The sequence below is a fragment of the Mixophyes fleayi genome, chromosome 8 (genome assembly GCF_038048845.1).
Source record: "Mixophyes fleayi isolate aMixFle1 chromosome 8, aMixFle1.hap1, whole genome shotgun sequence".
Classification (NCBI taxonomy): Eukaryota; Metazoa; Chordata; class Amphibia; order Anura; family Limnodynastidae; genus Mixophyes; species Mixophyes fleayi.
In genome coordinates this window covers 139,043,554-139,066,460 of record NC_134409.1, presented here as the reverse complement: position 1 = coordinate 139,066,460, position 22,907 = coordinate 139,043,554, and the positions used below count along the sequence as shown (strand labels likewise).

The window sequence follows — 22,907 nt, the reverse complement described above, 5'->3', positions numbered from 1 at the left end:
TCCCACCACAAAAAAAAATCTCCAGTATCAGACCGTTTCTCACCCTATTAAAACTCCCTTCCACTCACTTATCATCTCTCACTTGGACTACTGCAACCTCCTCCTCCTCTCTGGTCTTCGTTTCTCCCACCTCCAACCACTTTAATTTATCGGCAATCTGCTCCTCCTCTCATTTTTATTTCCCACCACTCTGCATCTGCCAACCCCTGTCCAACAGTCACTACACTGTCTCCCTTTCTCTTATGAGGTCATGTTTTATAACCACACTTTGTGAGATACAAGGTGCCGACTGGTTGAGGTGAAATTAACCCCTCATTTCGCCACACTAGTCTCTTTACCTCAGTCAGTAATATTAATAACAAATGTATTGATACTTGGGTGGAGCTTTCTGGATTTCAATTTCTATCTTTGACTGAGCGCTACTTGTCCTGAACCTTTGGCTTCTACTTTTGACCCCTCTTTGATCTTGATTTGGTACCTTGTTACTGACTGTTGTCTGATCCTGACCTCTATTGTGAAGAAAAAGAAAGAAAAACGGGATCTGTTGTTGGAGGCACTGATTAATCCATAACTGGCAGTATAGTGAATTATCAATTATAACATTTTATATTTTTATTATTAATAACCTTAAAATAATGGTATAGAGGCAGATTTTGATATACACCTTTTTCCATCTGAAATATAAAGTTAAAATGTTAATGTTAAAGTATAGAAATCCAGTGAAGTGTATTAAAACAGGGTGAAGGATATGAGGGCCTCCTTCTATTTCTAGACAATATTGACAATTGTTCTTGGAGAACAGTCCCACTGACAATATTTAAACAATAAATACAAAAGAAGAATTACAGGACAATGCACTGGTAAACGAAAGCATCAATTACTATATACATAGACCAAAATATATCTGGTGCAGATAACAAACCATTATCTCACCTGACCTAGCTTAAACAGAAATAAAAAAATCAACATTTTATAAATATTTTAATGTCATTTAACTGTGAGCTGCTAATTCTACTGGGGCACCAGATACTCTCATACTTTTATCTTGTACATAAAACACAACTCACCCGCTGCAACATTCAGACCTACAGCCAAAAATAGAATGATCCACAGATGTCCCATGTTTGAAGTTTCTCTGGCAGATTTCCCTTGACTTGCAGTATGAAGTGTGACCAGCAAGCGGCTTTATAAGTACTTTACAAATTGTGAAAGCGTTTTCCAGCTAAAGAAATCTTATATTTCATCTTTCAAAGCAAATATATTCCTGGTGTAGTCAAAAATTCATTTCGTAACAAAAATAACTAAGTTTAATAGAGCAAACTCAATCGAACTGGAACAGTAACACATAACATTATAAATATATTGATTAACAAAAATGAAGTGGTATTAAGCCCAGAACATAGAAAAAACATTTAATAATTCTATATAGTAGACATATATTCTCTTTTGTGAAAGTGAGTTATAGATATGTTATATTGACGTACATATGCCCTACAATCTCAACATTTATCACTTCGGATTACTGGGGATTTATAGGGGTCAGTATAAGATCAAAATTAAACTCCAATTTAAGTTAAAAACCAGGAGTTCCCAAAAGAACATAGCAGAGGAAGACAACATAATGTATTATTATTTCTTCACGTATTCTGACACCGACTGGGACGAGCTTATTACAAAAAGGCCATTTTTTTTTTGTTCCTACAACACGATTCTACAATTATTACAGCCTGGGAAAGGTTTACAACCATTTGCTATATTTATTGATAACTTCCTGCAGCCTTACAGAACCTGCTAACTATATACATATCATGATGGATTTTCTGAATGAATTGAATCAGCGGAAGGTTTTGCCACCTGGGTCCCTATTGGTTATTTTATATGTTTACTTACATACATGTATACCACATGAATCTGCTTTACTGACAGTGGAGATGTTGTGAGATGAGATCTAATATCGTGTATAAGGGGCCCAATATTTATTTTTTATTGGAGAACCTGACGTTTATATTGATGTTGAATTATTTTGCCTTGGAACAGGCAAAATAATTTGGTTTGGTTTTGACGAAAAATACATCTTTGGAATCCAACAATCAAGGAGCACGTCTTTATGTATAAACCTTATGACAATGTTTTATTTATTATTTGGACTGGGGGACCCACTTTGCCGAAAAAGTGTGTTGTGAATATCAATGGGTTAAATACTCCTATTAAGTTTACATTACAGTACAGTGAGGAAAGTATCAATTTTTTGGATGTGTTGGTTAATGAAAATAGTAAATTGAGCACGAAGCTTTATTCCAAGACCACCCAGAGTTCATCCACATTCTCTCAAGAGGGGACTTCCACAGTCACCTTATATTAGAGCCAGATGGATTATCAGCGATGAGGCTCGGCCCTCCCCCATTCTCTTTAGCTGCCCCCCCAATCTCTCCAAGCACCCCATGTTTTCCCCATATCCGGTTCTGTCTAATCCCTGCAGTAGTTTACTTACCTCTCTCTCGTCTTCTTCTTTTCTGCTTATTATTCTTGCTGACTCCCTTCACCTCCCCTCCATTGACTGCGTCTTGGCGTGATTACTGATTAGTTACGTCAGAGACGCTTTAGGGAGCAAGTTACCCGACGCATTTCTGCCTTATCGTGGCTCTCTGTCTGGGACCTGGGTTGTCTTTTTCTCGATTAGATTCCCACCTGGGGGGCTGGAACTGGAGCAAATAGCAGCAGCTGTAAGTCTGAACGACCACATCTGAAGGACAACTTTATGAGATCTTATAAAGACCATGGGGTAAATGTATGAAGCTCCGGGTTCTTCAACACCCGCGAGTTCGGCGTCTTCAGCACTTAAATTTAAAGCGGTGCTGCCTTGTAAAGGGAAGTACCCCCATGTATCATGAATCAATATTACAGTCATGATGTACTAGCACAAAGAAAGAATGATAGACACCCAGACTATATATAAGAAAATGATGTACTAATTAATTTGACAATTAAAATGCTTAGATTAAATTAAATACTTTCCTTATATTAAGGTGATTACTGGAGCAATACACGCAGTTAATGACAAACAGCCAAGGTTGCAAACTAAGCAATTACATGTACTCTATATATAACTTAGAAACAAACATTACAAAGTGTTCTTCAGAATTTACATTACAAATATCTCTCTGTTGTAAAATCAACATTACCTTGATTTGTTAAATAAACTTTGTTTTTGATAAGTTCTAAATTGCTTAAAGAGCTGAGTTCAGACATTAAACAGCTATTTTACAGCAGGTACATAGTTCATTGTATACATGCAGTTAATTACAATGCAGATGAACTATAAGATACAGCATGCAGATGGCATAAAACAACACATGATATAGTTAATTTATGTAATTTATTTCAATTAAGTTTTCAGTGCAAAGAAAAATATACAGTATTGTTTGAATAAGTAACACACAGTAAACACCCTGGCTAACCACGTTATCAAAAAAGAAATCTTCTTTTTCTGTGTTCTATCTTCTTGCAGTCTACTCTCAAGTTTATAATCTATTGGAAATACTAAAAAAAAACCATAATATTATATTATATGTTAGTATAATGGGGGTGGAGATACAAAATAAATACAACTCAATTGTAGTCGTTTATTGTGATAAAATTGTAATAAATGTATTCACACAACATAATCCCTGTTTCATAAATGCATCTTTAAATATTTCTTTCATCTTTTGTACTTGTAAAACATTAGCAAACCATGAGTACATGACCTGATACGATTGTATGAAATTTTCATTTATAAAAAAAAATAAAAACTTGCATTGGACAATTTGACTTTCAATTATAAATTGTGAATTATTAATACTGTATTTGCTACTTTATGCTATGTTACAATTTTGTTTCTTTTGTTCATATTTTATTTTAAGTACAGTCGGTACAATGGCATTTTCTATGAACTGAATTACTTTTTGTTTTACCTCCCACTACAACTGCTGTTCATGAGAAATGAAAACGAGATGAAATTTCGTTGCGTGGACATATTACCTCAATTGATCGTCTAAAACCTGATGCATTGATGGCTAAAATTTAACGCACATCCAATACTAAAAAAATAGCTGTCATGGCTTTAGTGATCTGCTGTGCAACAGGATGCTGACTATAAAATGTGTTTTTTTTTTGCAAACGCTCGGTTCACAGACAATTGTGTAATATTATGCTTACACTTCTTGTTCTCCTTCTGTATAGATGTATCACCCCCAGCAGCAGCAGCTGCAGCATGCAAGTATGTCTCTTGGGACTCAGAGATCGCATTAGGGGAGTCAGTGGCAATTGGAAAATTTGATACTGGACTGGAAAATTTGATGCTAATGATGAGGAGGTTGAGGATGAAGGTGTTGATGTCGGTGAGGATTGCAACTGTCTATCCATTTGGCTGTAGCCCCATGTCAGGCTGCTTGCTACTATACACAATTTGCCATGTTTCGAAACACGACTTGAATGAACTCACTGAAAATGACGTATCAGGGAGGAAGTGACTAGATGATTAACGTCCTTACATCTACTTATTTTGGCCTGACAAAAGCTACAGATGCTTTGACAAATGTTGCAATGGTTTGGATAAATATATTTCCAAACCGGAGAGGTGCTTTTTTCGTCTTCTGCTTTGGCATAAAATGTGTTTATCATGGGCATGAGGTGGTACCATGGTGGCTACACAATTGTCATCATCCTCTTAATTATCTCGTTCTAGTACAACACATTCATTTTCAGATCCACAATTATCCCCCTCATTCTCTTGCACATTTGCAAGTTCCAAAGTAGCTTCCTCAATTTTCATGTCTAAATAATCACCATTATTGCTTATCCTCACATTTCCAAATGGTTGAGGAATTTTAGAAGAGGGCTGCTCTATTATTACAGTGTCAGAATCTGAAACGTCATATTGGCAAGAGAAGTAATGCTACTTGAATTTGGAGCTACTTGTAGCTGCCATCCAATTTATCTGACATTGATCCACAATTATGTAATTGAAATTTAGACGATTGGCTCTTTAAAATGTTTATATTTTTTTTTTGGGAGGGGGTCCGGCTGCACACACTCCACCAAAACCCTGTTTTTTGATCGCTAAATGAAGTTGTCCTTAAATGTCTCTCACAAAATTTGCTTTTACTAGAAAACAAACTTTATATTTAAAAACAAAAAGAAAGTATTGTTTTTTTGTGGGGGAATACTGGTCACACTCAGACAATACCCTGTTTTTTGCCTGCTTAATAAAAATGCCCCCTTTCTCCATGCATTCTGTAGCCCTTTCTTCCACATTTTTTCCAGCCCCCTCTCTCTGGTGGGCTGGAATCAGGAGGCGGGCGCCAGAGGGATGCGGAGATCCTATATTTAAAGTAAGTACTGCAGCATTAGGGAAATAGCCACCTAATTAACAATGTTTCATTCAGAGACATTGTTAGTGTGGGTACACAGTCACAGTGCCCCCCTCCCCAGAGTATAGCACCTTAGGCAGCTGCCTAAAGCTGTCTAATGGGGGCACCAGCCCTGCATACGCATGCCCCAAATCTTGCATGCGCAGAAGTGGATCCTGCACTGATCTTAGATTCCTATATCGAAATAAATACTTTTCAGTCACTAGCTGCTTAGAATATTAATTAGAGTCTCATGTATCACTTGTGAAACCTAAACCTATGTGTAAAAACTAGTTTTGCACATATTTAGTATAAACAAAGCCTTTTGTTGTATTCACAACTCTTATATAAACACCTAGGTGTGGAAAGTAATTTCTTATGGGAACCAGTCCCAGATTAACATTCTTGAGACTATAAACAATGTTTAATATTTTAATAATAATATAAGTATTAAGTAAAAGGTTTAGGGTCTTGGAAAATGTCACTCATATCTATTGTTAAATCCTTATTAATTTAAGACTAATTATGACTTCGCTAATAGTAATATTTCTATTTAAGATTTGCCTGTGATTCATTGACCAAAGATCCAGATCATTGACTGAGGGACCAAAAAAAGACTCCATTCCACCCACCCAGAGAGACAGAATTTATTGCATATTATAATTAACTTATTTTTGGAATTACTGTATAACATTGTAATAATTTATGTGTAAGTGTGAACTGATCCCATTGTTCAAATAGTATATAATCTACACTCTTGCTGCTATGGTCAGATAATTCAGAATTGAAATCCTTAGAAAGCACTTTACAGTAACTCAATTTTAAGTTAATGTTTTATTAATAAATATATTTATTTTCTCTTTAAGTACCTGGATCAGATAATCTATTTTTTTCCATGTTATTATTTGGGGGCTCGGACGGTCTCCTCTGACCGCTAGCTACAGAACCACAGACTTCAGCCTACTAAGAGGATGGATTATATTATAGGTACTAAGGTAAGAACCCTTTTTGGGATATATTATTTTTGCAAAAAAAATGTTAGAAATATTAGTAGACTGATTTCTGGATATGGGAGGTTGTTGAGTGCTGAAAGATAATCTTAGTAGGAAAAATCGGGTCATATGTTTATTTTTCTTTTTTCTTCCTTTCCAAATCTGCAATAAGACTAAAGGTTAATGTTTTATATTTGCATTGTGAACTATAAAATGTAAGTTACATTCATATTTGAAATTTGATAGAACAAAGTGATATATTTTGGGATATTGGCAGCTGAAGTTGATAAAATGGGAACTGTGAATGAACAAGATTTTTAAAATGTTAGATTTAAATAAGTGTCATATTTCATTTAGAAAATTAATGTAAATACAAGGTTAACCTTTTATTTTGATGTTTTGAAGTTACTACTGTGAAAAATACTGCATTTTCCATAGATGGTGTTACAGAGAAAATAAATGTTTTCTAAAGGTCCTGAAATATTATTGTAAACTATATATTCATGAAATAATTGTGTGTGTCTTTTTATTTATATACATGTATTATAATATAACTATGTTTGAAGATGAGTATATTTGTCACTGTAAACTACACAAGACAGAATATTGTAAGTTATGGGAGCAAAATACTCATCGTTTAAAAATAGTGTCATTAGTTTAACCACTGCATACATGTCTATGTAAATAGGTGCAAACAAAGAATGAAGGGATAACTACAAATTTATATCTATATATTTAGTGATAAAATCAGACGTGAAAATAACTTTTTATTATTTTGTATCTGTGACTCCAAATGAGTTTTTTGCTAATATAATTTTTTTCAAGTATACTTTCACAGTGATAAGGTCAACAGGCCATCTTTGTTTTTTTATTTATTTTCAACTGTATTTGTAACCCCTAGACGAGAATAGATTTGTTTTTCTTTTTTTTTCTCTATAGCTTTTTATAACAAAAGATTTAATTAGAATTTAGATAAGGTAAGAAATTAAATACACCCTACAAAACTGTACAGAACGTGAAAATATATATATATATTCTTTAAAATAGAAATTGAATAATGCAAAACAGTCCCATTAAAGTAGAAATATATAGATAGATAGATAAATAGATACATAGACATAATGGATTTTTACAGTGCTTAAAGAAACTAACTTCTTTTACAACCATGCAAAAATTACTATAAGCAATGTAGTCTTTGTTGCCATATTAACAACACAATGACATGCCTTTTCTTACAGACCTTTACTTAAAGCTGGTCTGAAATTAATAAGGATTTTTCTATTTGTCCAGTTTCAATAATATTGAAACTTGCACAAAATACATTGAATCCTGACACATTTCTATCATATGCACATCCTGAATACACAGAGGATGAGGAACAATTCAATGTGTGCACAAAAAAACATAATCGCTGAAAATTTATTTATTTTTTGTTGTTAATCACTTACTAAGCTGAAAAGTAGTTACAAGCAATATCTCTCACTGAAGAGCCATGTGTTAGAAGGTATACCATAATATATTTAATAGTAAATTAGGATATATTATGTCTGCTAAATATATTGTTGTATTAAACATTGATTATTATATTTCAGTCTAAACATAATTTTCAAATCCAACTAATTTTTAAAATTTTCCTTATAATTGACTAAGGTATTTCTACTAGTTGATACAGTGATAAGATGTAAACTTATAAGCTTGAATATAATAAACTGGCAAATTTCCCTCCCAGAGAAGAGAATGGTTGTTGCTGATAACTTGGAAGACCATGGTTTATTGTATATCTGGACAATGGGGAAAGAGTAAGAAAGGTAATGCACCCCCACCCCTCTTATAACCCGGCACTCGATAAACAAGCACGATTTTAGGAAAGCCAGCAACATAGACAACTATGGTGACCTGACTGTGGTGGAAAGGGTGGTTGGGGGAACTAATGGGACCTGAGAGGTAGCAACAGATCCACACCCTGGATCTCTTTATAACTGACAAAGGGTCCATAAGACCCCTACTCAATACACAACTGAACAAAATAAAATACAATAAACCCTACATTAACCCCTCCCCTCAAAACCACCTCCCCAAAAAAAACTTTTAAATAATTTATCAAGCAAAGTGTCCAAATTTTAAATCCTTTTTTTCTTCTGTCTCTTTATTTTTCTTTAAGTCTTCTTCTTTCACCATATTCATTCTCCTTCTGTATTCTTACTAACTTCCATCAAAGCACACTGGTAATTATTACACCATGGTCACTGGCATTGGAATATGGATGGGGCGGTAGGCTGACATTATGCAAATAATTACGGATCACAGACTTGGGCTCCAGTGGAGTTTGTAAGTTTGTGTGGTTATTCTCTAGGTACAACAGATTCCCCCCCACAGTCCGATAACATACTACCAGGTTATTTAATCCCTAAAAACATTCTCTGATTGTACAGTGCTGAGCAATATGTTGGTAATAAATAAACAAACAAAGGATATTAAAAATGTGTTCGTATGACTAACTTTTACTTTTTGTTTCATGTGTGTGACAATATCACATGGTAATTACAAAATGTCTATTAACCGAGCAAAGATTTAATATTCATGAGTTAATTTATTAGATATTGATGTATAACATATGGAAGACGCTTGCAGGACCTCAAGGATTATAGTAGGTTTTATACAGTGAGAAATTTTCTATTATTAAAGAAAACACCAAGTAAAATAGAATGTTAAAATTTAATTGTTGTGGGAAATAAGGGTATCCACAAAGGATAATCCCTGTGGAATAAATGCAGTTTTAAATACATATTTCAGACATTGTACTTAGAAAATAGGAACATAGACAAACAAAATGTTTTCCATTAATTGTTATGGGGAAATTTTAATAAATGTATCTGCAAACGAAAATCCCTCCGGCATAAATACAGCTTTAAATACATCTTTAAATACATCTTACAGACATTGTACTTGGGAAATAGGAGCAAACCAGGAATAAATGTGCTGATATTATCATATGAAAATCTCCATTTATAAATAACTTGCACTGGACTTAGGACAGTTGTGACCCGGTAAGTTATAAGTATACATTATGAATATTTATTACATTATGTTTTCTTATTTATTGTATTTATCTTATGTACCATGGAATAAATTAATATATGTTTATATTATTTTTGCTGACTATATGGTGCTTCACGTTTTTTTATTTTTTTAATATACTGGTCAAATATGAATAAGTTTTAATACTAAATAATGGATTATATACTCATATATGATATTTAATATATTTTAAGAAATGCTTTCAACTTTTTCTTTACCTTTCAGCTCCTGATATTATTCTTCACAAACTGTACAAACTCCATAAATCTGACCATCTTCAGATAACAATGTTTCAAAAATGGTATAAAATATTGTGCGAGTTTATATCCTGAAATGTGGTGAGTATTGTTAGACGGTGAGCAAAGTGTTTAATTTTAAACAAATGTTTAAAACATTTTAAATTTGTATTTTAAAATTTAAAATGTTTAGATCAGTGGTTGGTAACAGGAGGTCCGGGGGCGGCCTTTTCCCTTATAGAAATTCAATGCTTCCCTAGTGGCCTCTCTTCGGTCTTCTATCTAGTGACTGAGTGTGTGCACATTGCTGCCAGCCCCTCTATGTAGTATATCAGTCTGCCATGGACTAATATCCAGTGATAAGATTAATAAGCGGTTTACAAACACTTCATGCTTTGATGTCTGATAGGTCTCTGGGAAATGAGTGACACCTAAACTCACCAATGTTTTTTATTATTTATGATTTTCCAAACTTAACAAGAAACATGAACTCTAGACATCCCTTCACTCACATTAGACCTGTCATTTTATATTGGTGTATGAAATATTATGTGATTTATAAAAGGATAGGACAACCTTTACTGATTGAACCCACTGTTGCCTGCATGGGGCACAAGACCCCCCCATATTACCAGTAAGACTTTATGAGCATAAAACATAAATTTTTCAAAATATTTATGATTGAAGATGGCCTTCTTCCAACTCATTTGTGATTAGTGTGACCTCTTCCAAATCCTGTCACTGATAAACCATATGACTCGGGCAGGACATCTCAGTGATGAGCTTGTGACATTTTTAATAAACATAAAGTATGAAGTATAGAAGAAAATCTGTATATTGTTATATAAGGTGAACACGCTATTATATTTAGCAATCATAAATCTAGCCCTGGATGAGCTTTTCTCTTAAATGAACCCATCTGGTTACTCTGTTATACTTTTGCACTGCTTGATCCGCTGTCTGCAGGAACGATGAAGGAATATGTCACAAACTGCACAATACAGAGAGAATTTCACCTCCTGGCGTTTTCCATCTCTGCAGATCTTCAGCTTGTGCTTTTCATTGGGATCTTGTTAATGTATTTACTGACCGTGCTGGGGAACCTGATTATCACTAGTCTTATATGTCTGGTCCCCCAGCTTCACACTCCTATGTACTATTTCCTGTGTAACCTCTCGGTCCAGGACATCATCTACGTCTCCAGCATCCTCCCCAAATTCCTGGCTATTCTGGTAACAGGAGACACCAGAATTGTCTTCCCAGGATGCATCACTCAGATGTTCCTCTTCACATTTTGTGTCGGGACAGAGTTTTTACTCCTAACGTCTATGGCCTATGACCGCTATGTAGCCATCTGTATCCCTCTGCACTATGCAATCATTATGAACAAAAACCTGTGTATTACATTATTTTCTGTCTCCTCGATTGTTGGTTTTTTAAATTCATTAACACATGCTGTGCTGGTTTCCACTCTATCATTCTGCAATTCACGAGACATTAGTCATTTCTACTGTGATCTAAAAATAATGTTAGCGCTCTCTAGTGCTGATGTCACAGCCATTGAGATGCTGGTATATGTGGGATGTATATTTTTGGGATTTACACCATTTATGGTAATTTTAACTTCTTATATATGCATAATTGCTACAATCATAAAGATTCATAGCTCAGCGGGGAGAGTGAAGGCTTTCTCCAGCTGCTCTTCCCATCTCACCGTTGTAATATTATTCTGTGGGACGTCGCTCACTTCCTACATGATCCCAGAGTCACAGCACTCTCCGGAACAAGGCAAATTTCTCTCCTTGCTGTACACAGCGGTGGTCCCCATGCTAAACCACCTAGTTTATAGTTTGAGAAACAAACAGGTAGTGAGATCCATAGACAATATGTTGAAAAGATTCTTAAAATTTTAAATTGTTGAAATGTCAGATTGCAGTATTTTGGAAAAACCCAGAACCCCCTTCTCTTCCTTCCAATGTCAACTGCATCTGGCAGGTCTATTATATGAAATATATAACAAGCATTTTACGTCACACTACTGTCCCATTCACTCGGGATTGGAGCCCCTGGACCGAATACCATGACTGTCCCCCATCCTTGGCATTTTGATCTTTTGATCCTCTACATATTCCGCTCACGACACTCACTTACATCAATACATTCTATAGTGAACAGTGACTTCCCCCTACTCCCACCTCTTCCCTCTAGCTCTCTATCTTCTCTTTTGTCCCTCACTTACATTCCTCAAATTGCAGTATTAATAGTGCATTACATTGATTGCCTCTCTTGAGGCTTTACATGTATGTACATTTTCTATGTCTTGCTTCTCCAAGTGATGTCTTTTCCATTTGAGCCGGGCTCAGTCGTGCATTTCATAGCCTGTTATTCTGTATATGCATTTGTAAAACCCAATAAAAATGTTTACTCAAGAAAATAAAAAGAATTTAATTATTTATCCAGCTTTCTTTTCTTATTAACACATTGCACACTGCGCACAAACTAAGTTTCCTAAGTTACACTTATATCCTTATTTGCAGTTTATGTGCACAGGAAAGCTAAGATTTGTGATGGAAACACATGACAGGAAAATATGAAATTCTGAAAAGTAAATGTTACTGTAGCTGGATTGTGGGGCTCCTTTGTCTAGGACGTCTTCCTCTGTGCTGTTTGGATCCCCTCATGAAATTGAGGCTTCACAAAATGCTATACTGGGCCAGCCTCCTTCTGTAGCATTTTATATTTAAACCTATGGATGTACTTACATAAATCATATTGCCAGTAGTTAACGAGCTGTGAATGTATGTTGGAGGGCGGAAGTTCTTATAACATTTCTGGGAAGTAGGTCTCCAAGTAGTGATGTTTACAATGCAGGAAAGAGGGTTGGGGGACTTAACTGTTACAAAGTCTTTTTAAAATATAGAATTAGCTTTTATTACAAAATATATGTTGCCTGCCATCACCGTGTTATTAGTATGTAATGTGATTGGTTGAAGATCTTGATTTCCTGCTGCAGTATTTATTCACTGTATTCACTACTCAGAACTTGTTATAGGCACATCAAACAATTTCATGTTTCTTTGTAGCAAATATTATACAATAGAAATGCACAATACAGTTTTCTCATATGCCCCCTAATTAGTTACAAAGTATTAAAAAGTGAAACAAAAACAAAAGCACAAATTTTGCCCAACATTTTCTAAATGCAAAAGTCTTTTAAACTAAAATATTATTATTTTCTAGATCTATTACTAAAATCCTAATATGATGCTTCATACCAATGGGCACTCCAAAAATAGTATCAGTGGGATAATACACTCTACATATTATTAGCACACAAGCTTCGTCCAACAAAAATGTCAAATGCGATTCCCAATATTCAAGATCATTAAGGAAATCGCAAGATTACAATACCAGAGATCATCTAACTATTTCATAAATTCTATAATGATCTGTACTCTCCAAATGAAAAAAAGAGGAAGAAATCTTCCAATAAAATCTGGGATAAGTTAGATCTCTAAAATATTCTAAAGAAAAACTAGAATTTTTGAATGGCAACACATCAGAAAAAAGAAATAAAACAATCCATATTAAGCTTTAAAAAAGCGTCATCCCCTGGTCCTATGTAAAACAAAAAAAATAATAATTAATTAATTAATGAAAGCACTTACCCAACTTGGAAACTATGTGATAAAATAAATACTAGAAGAATTGATGTTTTCAAACATAAGAGCAAAATGTAATAAAGGTCTAGGGCCTGATTCATTAAGGATCTTAAATTAAGAAATATCTTATTTCAGTCTCCTGGACAAAACCATGTTACAATGCAAGGGGTGAAAATTCGTTTTCTGTTTTAAATAATGACTGTTTTTTCATGTAGCACACAAATACTTGATAACATATTTTTACACTGAAATTTAAAGTTGATATTTGTGTGCTACATGTAAAAACAGTCATTATTTAACTTATGTGCAAAGCAGAAAACTAATTTTCACCCCTTGCATTGTAACATGGTTTTGTCCAGGAGACTGAAATAAGATATTTCTTAATTTAAGATCCTTAATGAATCAGGCCCTAGACATCAAGATAGTCTCAAAAATTTTGGCTTTAAAATTGAATACTATCCTACCAGAAATCATTCACAAAGACCAAGTTGGCGTCACACAACATCACAACACCTCACATAGTGTACGTAAAATACTAAACATCATCCACTCTCTAAAATAACCAAAAAAGAATAATATAGTCTCACTCTAAATATTCTCTATGCACTTGATACTGTAAAGCAAATGTTTTAATTTAAAGCTTTAAGACTGGTAGGCATATTAGGAGAATTTACATCAAACATTGAAACTCTATAAAAAAATCCCCTAGAGAATTATGGGTTGTCAATATGATAAATTGAGATGAAATGTGTTGCACATTAAAGATGCCCCATTATCGCCCTATTGTTTGCTGTAGTAATGGAAATTCTCTCTGAGACGATTAGAACAGATGAAGCGGTCCATGGTATACTAATTGGTATAACAATCTACAAATTAATCCTTTGTATGATGTATATTACGTATCCCATATTCTTTTCACCAAATCTTTAAAAACACCTACAAAATTTTTTATATCACTGAGGCCTTAAAGGTAATGAGAAAATAACAGAGACATCACCTATGAATTTATCCACTTTAAATAAAAATATTATAAAAAGTAAATTTAATTTTAATTGGCTGGAAGAAAATATATTACATATCATGGGGTAAACATTCAAAGAGATCCTTCTACATTATACCAAATCAATTGCCCCAAGCTATATACACGGAACTGAAATCTTTATTCACATTATGGGATAACAATCAGACTTCTTGGCTAGGTCTCACATATGATTACACTATTGCAAAAAATTATTATATTATTTTTCATTTTCCTCCATACCCCAATAGAAAGACAAAGCCTCAACTTCATCCAAATTGCAACCCACAATTTCATCTGAATAAACAATCAATCAGAATATCAAGATTGACAATGTATTGGCACAGAGATCGAGGTGTATTAGGAGTTCCTAATCTCATCTACTATTATTAATCAGGTTGATTAAAACAAATATTAGACTTCCACAATGCAGCAAATAATCCAGTAATTTCGTATACTTTAGAATCCTCGTGTTTATTTTACAATCACATTACAGATCTGTTTTGGGTGAACAGTAAGCATGGGCCAAAATATTTCTCACTTTGCACCACTGCAAAAAATTCATTAAAACTATAGCACCAACTAGAAGGTCGATCTTCTTTAGCGCTGATTTGTTTCAACCCTCTATTCACTCACAACTTAACAGAACAGATTCTATTTTAATGAAATCATGGTGTACATAAAGTTAGTGGTTTAGTTTACGTCAATAGATGGAGAAACTGAAATGAAATATCTGAAATAAAATAGATTCCATTAGACCCTGAACTCAATCACCTCATTTTATGCGTATCTGTTTGCAGTCAGTATTTAACTAATGTGCAAAACAGAACACTAGTTTGCACCCCTTGTATTGTACCATGGTTTTGTCCAGGAGACTGAAATAAGATACCTCTTCATTTAAGATCCTTAATGAATCAGGCCCTATGACTGTGGAACTCCTTTGCTTACCTGTTTAAAATGGGATAAAATTATATACACCATGTATCACTGGGCAGCACAGTGGCTCAGTGGTTAGCACTTCTGCCTCACAGCGCTGGGGTCATGAGTTCAATTCCCATCCATGGCCTTATCTGTGTGGAGTTTGTATGTTGTCCCCGTGTGGCGTGGGTTTCCTCCGGGTGCTTCGGTTTCCTCCCACACTCCAAAAACATACTGGTAGGTTAATTGGCTGCTATCAAAATTGACCTTAATCTGTGTATGTGTGTATGTTAGGCGATTTAGACTGTAAGCTCCAATGGGGCAGGGACTGATGAGAATGAGTTCTCTGTACAGCGCTGCGGAATCAGTGGCGCTATATAAATAAATGGTGCTGATGATGATGATGATCACTGCCTTTGGTATATAGATGGTGACAATTTTGTTTACAATTGCTGCTCACAGACTTTGGGATAGATTTATTAAGATTCAAGTTTAGTGTCGGTTTTAAACAGCCGCACATCGCCAGCGGTATAGTGGTCTGAACCTCCGCATTTACTATAGAGCGGTTTGGGGCTGTGATGTAAAATGGCTCGTGATGTGTGGCATATTGAAAACAGCCAAAACGCCAGCGGTTTGGTTAAAACCATCATCCAAAAAATAGGTTTTTAATACCTGCTTCTGAATGGCTTGATAGGGAAAACATGCTGATTGAGCTATTTGCCATAGAACATTAGAGGAAGCACCATTGACATATTATTTTAAATTTAACTTATGGGGCAAATTTTAATTTTCAGAATTTCCAGGGGTCAAGATTATTGAATTATTATATTATTTGGGCACTATGTAATGCCAAATTGTGCAACATAAATAATTATATCCACCATTAACTATCAGTTAATATTATTATATATTTATACTTTCACCATAATATAATACAATAATAGTGTCCCCATAACATAAAGAAATAAAAACTTGCATGCAGTTTGAGCAATCTCCCCACTCACAACCACCTCTTTTATTTTGGCCGTTTGGATGACGGTTTTGCGGTGGTTTTGCAAACCCCGGCTTAGTAAATCCGGCGGTTTGTATGCTCATCATTGTTAAAATCGTAATGACTATTTGTATATACGACAGCCATAGGAACAGTTTATACTAAAACTTGCTGCTTGCATCTGCATTTTTACATATATATATATATATATTGCAAGTTGTTTACAGTTAATGACAGTGGATACAGTGGTGTTTCAATTGCAGTTTATTTTACATTTTTAGTGTTATTTTCATTTGTTATCTATCTATCTATGTGTGTATATATATATATATATATATATATATATATTTTGGATTGAATGTGGTGGAGCGACCAATTCTTATGTAAACTTGGCCTTGAAGTTACGTTGTCTGTATATTTTATATATTATACATTATTTCATTGCATTTTTATTATTTATTAATATCGTCTGTATATAGTCCTCCCACAGCACAGTTTTTTGTTGTATATATTACAGTGTCCATGCTGACCCCTCTCCACTGCCAGAGTGCCTACAATTGGCACATGAGCACCAGAACTGGACTATGGAGCAATGGAAGAAGGTAGCCTGGTCACATGAATCACGTTTTCTTTAACATCATGTGGATGGTTGGGCACGTGTGCGTCATTTACCTGTGGATGGCACCAAGATGCACTATGGGAAGAAGGCAAGCCGGCAATGTTCTGCTTGGAAACCTTGGGTCCTGGTATTCATGTAGATGTTACTTTGACACGTACCACCTACCTAAACAATGTTGCAGACCAAGTACACCCCTTCATGGCAACGGTATTCTCTGATGGCAGTGGCCTCTTTCAGCAGGATAATGCACCCTGCCAAGGAATGGTTTGAGGAACATGATAAAGAGTTCAAGGTGTTGAATTGGCCTCCAAATTCCAAGTCCAAGCCATGAAGGCCCCACCTCGCAACTTACAATATCTGCTGCTAACGTCTTGGTACCAGATACACAGGACACCTTCAGAGGTCTTGTGGAGTCCATGCCTCGACAGGTCATCGCTGTTTTGGTGCCACAAGGGGGACCTACACAATATTAGGCAGGTGGGTTTAATGATGTGGCTGATCGTTGTATAAATAAAGGATAATAATAATGTATTCTTATGGCTAATTTTTACTTCTGTTTCATATGTGTGACAACTGGACACACACAGAATGACATCTCCATTTCTCTCTTTTTATATCATGTGGTAATTATAAAACGTCCACTAATCAAGAAAAGATTTAATATTCATGAGTTAATTTATGTTCCATGTTTAGATAACATTATTACAGTATGTGTTATGCTGTTGGAAAACCTATATTATTACAGTAAACATCAAGTAAAATTAAATGTTAAGTATTAATTGTTGTGGGAAATAAATGTATCCACAAAGGATAATCCCTGGGGAATAAATACAGCTTTAAATACATCTTACAGACATTGTACTTGGGAAATAGGAACAAAACCAGGAATAAATGTGCTGATACCATCATATGAAAATCTCCATTTATAAATACAACTTGCACTGGACTTAGGACAGTTGTGATCTGGTGAATTGTACGTATGCATTAGGAATATTTATGACATTCTGTTTTCACAGATATTGTTCTTACTTTCTCTACTATGGAATAGATTAATATATTTTTGTATTTTTGTTCCTCATGATTTTTCATTTTTTTTATTTCATGCTGATCAGACTGAATAAGTCTTAATATGAAATAATGGATTATATTCTCGTATATGATATTTATTATATTATCAGAAATTCTTTTAACTTTTTCTTTACCTTTCAGCTCCTGATATTATGCTTCACAAACTATACAACCTTCATTAATATGAAAATCTTCAGATAACAATGTTCCAATAATGTTATAAGATATCGGGGAATAATATATATATATATAAATATATATGTGTATTTATATGTAACAGTCAATCTAGCGCTATGTTATATTTAAATTCTATTTATTTTTCTGTCCCCTTTCTCTACCAAGAAATGGTAAGTTACACAACTATTTTCAGTACAAAATAATATTTCCGTTTTGTGTATTCAGCGTGTCGAATGTATTGAGCGATATTTCTTTTTCTTTTACACCTCTAAATTTTGCGCAATTTTGCTGACCCCAGATTTAAATGACCCTTGTTTGTATGTAGAGTGTATCAGACATTGGTGCTATACAAATCCATTACAATGATAATATTATTATATGTTGAGCTGCAGCTTATGGGAATATGTGAGTTTATATCCTGAAATGTACAGAGGTGAGTATTGTTAGACGGTTAGCAAAGTGTTTAATTTTAAGCAAATGTTAATTACCCCTATTCGGAATTTAAAATCTTTAGATCAGTGGTTGGAAACAGGAGGCCTGGGGGCGGCCTTTGGCCCTTATAGAAATTCCATGCTTCCGTTCTCGGATCTCTTCGTTCTTCTATCTAGTGACTGAGCGTGTGCACACTGCTACCAGCCCTCTATGTAGCAGATTAGTCTGCAATGGACTAATATCCAATGATAAGATTACTAAGCGGTTCACAAACACTCCGTGCTCTGATGTCTGATAGGTCTCTGGAACATGAGTGACACCTAATCTCACCACTGTTTATTATTCCTGCTTTTCCAAACGTAACAATTAATATATCTAGAAACATAAATTCTAGACATGCCTTCACTCACATTAGACCTGTCATTTAATATTGGATTATAAAATATTAGGTCATTTATAAAAGAATAGGACAACCTATACTGATTGGACCCACTGTTGCCTGAATAGGGTACAAGATGCCCCCCCCCATATTACCAGTAAAATTTTATGAGCATAAATATCAGTTTTTAATATATTTATGACTGAAGATGGTCTTCTTTGAACTCATTTGTGATTAGTGTGACCTTTTCCAAATTCTGTCACTGATAAAACATATGACTCGGGTAGAACATTTCAGTGAGGAGCTTGTGACATATTTAACAAACATAAGATATGAAGTGAAGAAGAAAATCTGTATATTATTATATTACGTTGTGATACTGTTATATTTAGCAATCATGAATCTAGTATTGAATCTTAATTAACCCTTTAGTTTATTCTGTTACTTTCACTGCAGGAACGATGAAGGAATATGTCACAAACTGCACAATACAGAGAGAATTTCACCTCCTGGCATTTTCCATCTCTGCAGATCTTCAGCTTGTGCTTTTCATTGGGATCTTGTTAATGTATTTACTGACCGTGCTGGGGAACCTGATTATCGCTAGTCTTATATGTCTGGTCCCCCAGCTTCACACTCCTATGTACTATTTCCTGTGTAACCTCTCGGTCCAGGACATCATCTACGTCTCCAGCATCCTCCCCAAATTCCTGGCTATTCTGGGAACAGGAGACACCACAATTGTCTTCCCAGGATGCATCACTCAGATGTTCCTTTTCACATGTTGTGCAGTGGCAGAGTTTTTTCTGCTAACGTCTATGGCCTATGACCGCTATGTAGCCATTTGTATCCCTCTGCACTATGCAATCATTATGAACAAAACCTTGTGTATTACATTATTTTCTGTCTGTTGGCTTGTTGGCTTTTTTAATTCATTAACAAATGCTGTGCTGGTTTCTATGTTATCGTTCTGTGATTCCCAGGACATTAGTCATTTCTACTGTGACGTGAAAACTATAGTAGCGCTCTCTAGTGGTGATAGAACCGCCATTGAGATGCTAGTGTCCATGGAAAGTATATTATTGGGATTTATTCCCTCTGTACTGATTTTAGCTTCTTATATGTGCATAATCGCTACAATCATAAAGATTCGTAGCTCAGCGGGGAGAGTGAAGGCTTTCTCCAGCTGCTCGTCCCATCTCACAGTTGTAATATTATTCTGTGGGACGTCGCTCAGCTACTACATGACCCCAGAGTCACAGCACTCTCAGGAACAAGACAAATTGCCCTCCTTGCTGTACACAGCAGTGGTCCCCATGCTAAACCCTCTAGTTTATAGTCTGAGAAATCAACAGATTTTGAGTTCCATGAAAAACATGATGAAAAAATACTTTAAATGGTAAAATTATTCATCCAGTTTCTTATCATATTGACACATTATACATTGGGCACAACCTAAGTTTTCTAACTTAAACTTATATCCTTATTTACAGTTTATGTGCACAGGAAAGCTAAGATTTGTGATGGAAACACATGACAGGAGAATATGAAATTCTGAAAAGTAAAGGTTACTATACCTAGATTGTGGGGCTCCTTTGTTTAGGACTTCTTCCTTTGTGCTGTTTGGATTCCCTCATGAAATAGAGGCTTCACAAAGGATGACCCTTTAGAGCGCTATACTGGGCCAGCCTCTAACTGCAACATTTTATATTTAAATCTATGGATGTATTTACATAAGTTCCATTGCCAAACGTTAACATGCTGTGAATGTATGTTGGAAGGCTGAAGTTCTGATAATAACATTTCTGGGAAATAAGTCTCCATGTAGTGACGTCTACAATTCAGGAAAGAGGGTTGGGTTGCGGGATTAACTGTTACAAAGTCTTTTTCAAGTTAGTTTTATTGCAAAATACATGTTGACTGCCATCACCGTGTTATCAGTATGTAATATCATTTGTTCAAGATCTTGTTTTCCTGCTACAGTATTTATTTAATTATTCTTTTCACTACTCAGAACTCGTTATAGAAGCATCTCGCAATTTCATGTTTCTTTCTAACAAAGATTATACACTAAAAATGCACAATACAGTATTCTTACATGCCATCTGATTAGTTTAAAAGCATTAAAAAACAACAACATACAGCAAATGAGTGGTGAATTATGTAAAGATTTTGCCTAACTATATTTTAAATGCAAAGCCTTTTAAATAAACAAACAAACAAAAACTAGATCAATTGCTAAAATTGTAACATGATGCTTCATATCAATGGGCACTAAAAAATTATTTTCAGTGGGATAATACACACTACATATTATTAGCACACAAGCTACGTTCTACAAATATGACAAACGGAATTTTGTGCATTCAAGATGATAACAGTAATCACAAGATTACAATGTCAGAGATCATCCAAACCTTTCATACATTCAATACTGATCTATACTCTCCAAATGAAAAAAGGAGAAATAAAACTTTCAATAAAAACTGGGATAATTTACATTCCCAAAAATTATCTAAAGAGAAACTAGAATTTTTGAATAGCCACACGTCAGAAAAAAGAAATAAAATAATCCATAGTCAACCTTATCTTTGCATCATCTTCTGGTCCTATAAATAAAATAAATACAAATAAAAAAATGAATTAATTAAACCACTTACCCAACTTGAAAACTATATGACCAGTTAAAATCCAGAAGAATTGATTTTTACAACATAACAGTAATTCCAAAGGGTAATACAAATCTAATCATCAAGAGAGTCTCAAACATTTTGGCTTCAAGATCCTACCAGAAATCGTATAGTTGGCGTCATACAACATCACATCGGAATACACAATGTACTTAAAATACTAAATATCATCCACTCTCTAAAACAATCAAAAAAGAATCATTGATCCTCACTCTAGAGATTAGTTAAGCATTTGATCAAAGCTTTAAGATTGGTAAGAATATCAGAAGAATTTACATCAAACATTGAAACTCTATATACAAATCCCATAGAGAATTATGGGTTTGTAATCTGCATAAATTGATATATGAAATATGAAATATGAAGCACATCATGGATACCCCCTATCGCCTTATTATTTGCTGTAGTAATCAAAATTTTCTCTGAGAGTATTAGAACAGATGAATCAGTCCAAGGTATTGTAAAACGATCTACAAATTATATCTTTTTGCAGATAATGTACTAATATCTATTACAAATACGATAATTACGTCAACAAACCTTCACAAACACCTACATATATGTTATATGGCCTCAGGACTTAAACTTTAACGAGAAAAAAATTAATGTATCCACTTTAAATTAAAATATTCTAAAAAGTAAATTCAATTTCATTTGATGGAATTTAAAGTAACTATCCTGGGGTAAATATTCTAAGAGATTCTTCTACAGTATACCAGATCAATTGCCAAAAACTATGCACAAAACTGAACAGGACTCATTAAGAGATGACAACCAGACTTCTCAGCTAGGACTCAAATATGTTGTTAAAATGACACTACTGCAAAAAAATTACATTACTTTTCTGTCCTCCCTATCCCAATAGAAAGGCAAAGCCTCAACTTCATCCAAAATACAACCCACAATTTCATCTGTAAAACCTATCATTCAGAATAACAATATTGAGAATGTATGGGCACAGAGATTGAGGTGCACATACAGTTCCCAATCTCAGTTCTATAACAGATCTGTTTTGGGTGAATAGAAAACATGGTCCAAAAAGTCTCTACCTTTGCATCTCTATAAAATATTCATTAAAACTATAGGACCAACTAGAAGGTCGAATTTCTTTAACGCCAATTTGGTTCAACCCTCTATTCACTCACAACTTAACAGAACAGATTATATTTTAGTGAAATCATGGTGTACATGAAGTTAGTGATTTTGTTTTTGCCAACAGAGAGAAACTGAAATTAAATATCTGAAATAAAATAGATT

At 34.5% G+C, this 22,907-nt stretch overlaps 2 protein-coding genes across 2 annotated transcripts; both read left to right on the top strand.

The window, feature by feature from the left end:
• The first annotated feature begins 10,667 nt into the window (after positions 1 to 10,667).
• Positions 10,668 to 11,609, top strand: LOC142099969 (olfactory receptor 5V1-like). Its single transcript, XM_075183977.1, has one exon. The coding sequence runs from the start codon at positions 10,668 to 10,670 to the stop codon at positions 11,607 to 11,609; it is 942 nt and encodes a 313-aa protein (XP_075040078.1).
• Positions 11,610 to 19,421: 7,812 nt separating this feature from the next.
• Positions 19,422 to 20,363, top strand: LOC142099968 (olfactory receptor 1G1-like). Its single transcript, XM_075183976.1, has one exon. The coding sequence runs from the start codon at positions 19,422 to 19,424 to the stop codon at positions 20,361 to 20,363; it is 942 nt and encodes a 313-aa protein (XP_075040077.1).
• Positions 20,364 to 22,907: the final 2,544 nt, after the last annotated feature.

What these genes read in the sequence shown, in the direction of transcription:
- LOC142099969 (XM_075183977.1), top strand. Translation starts at nt 10,668, where the DNA reads ATGAAGGAATATGTCACAAACTGCACAATACAGAGAGAATTTCACCTC.
- LOC142099968 (XM_075183976.1), top strand. Translation starts at nt 19,422, where the DNA reads ATGAAGGAATATGTCACAAACTGCACAATACAGAGAGAATTTCACCTC.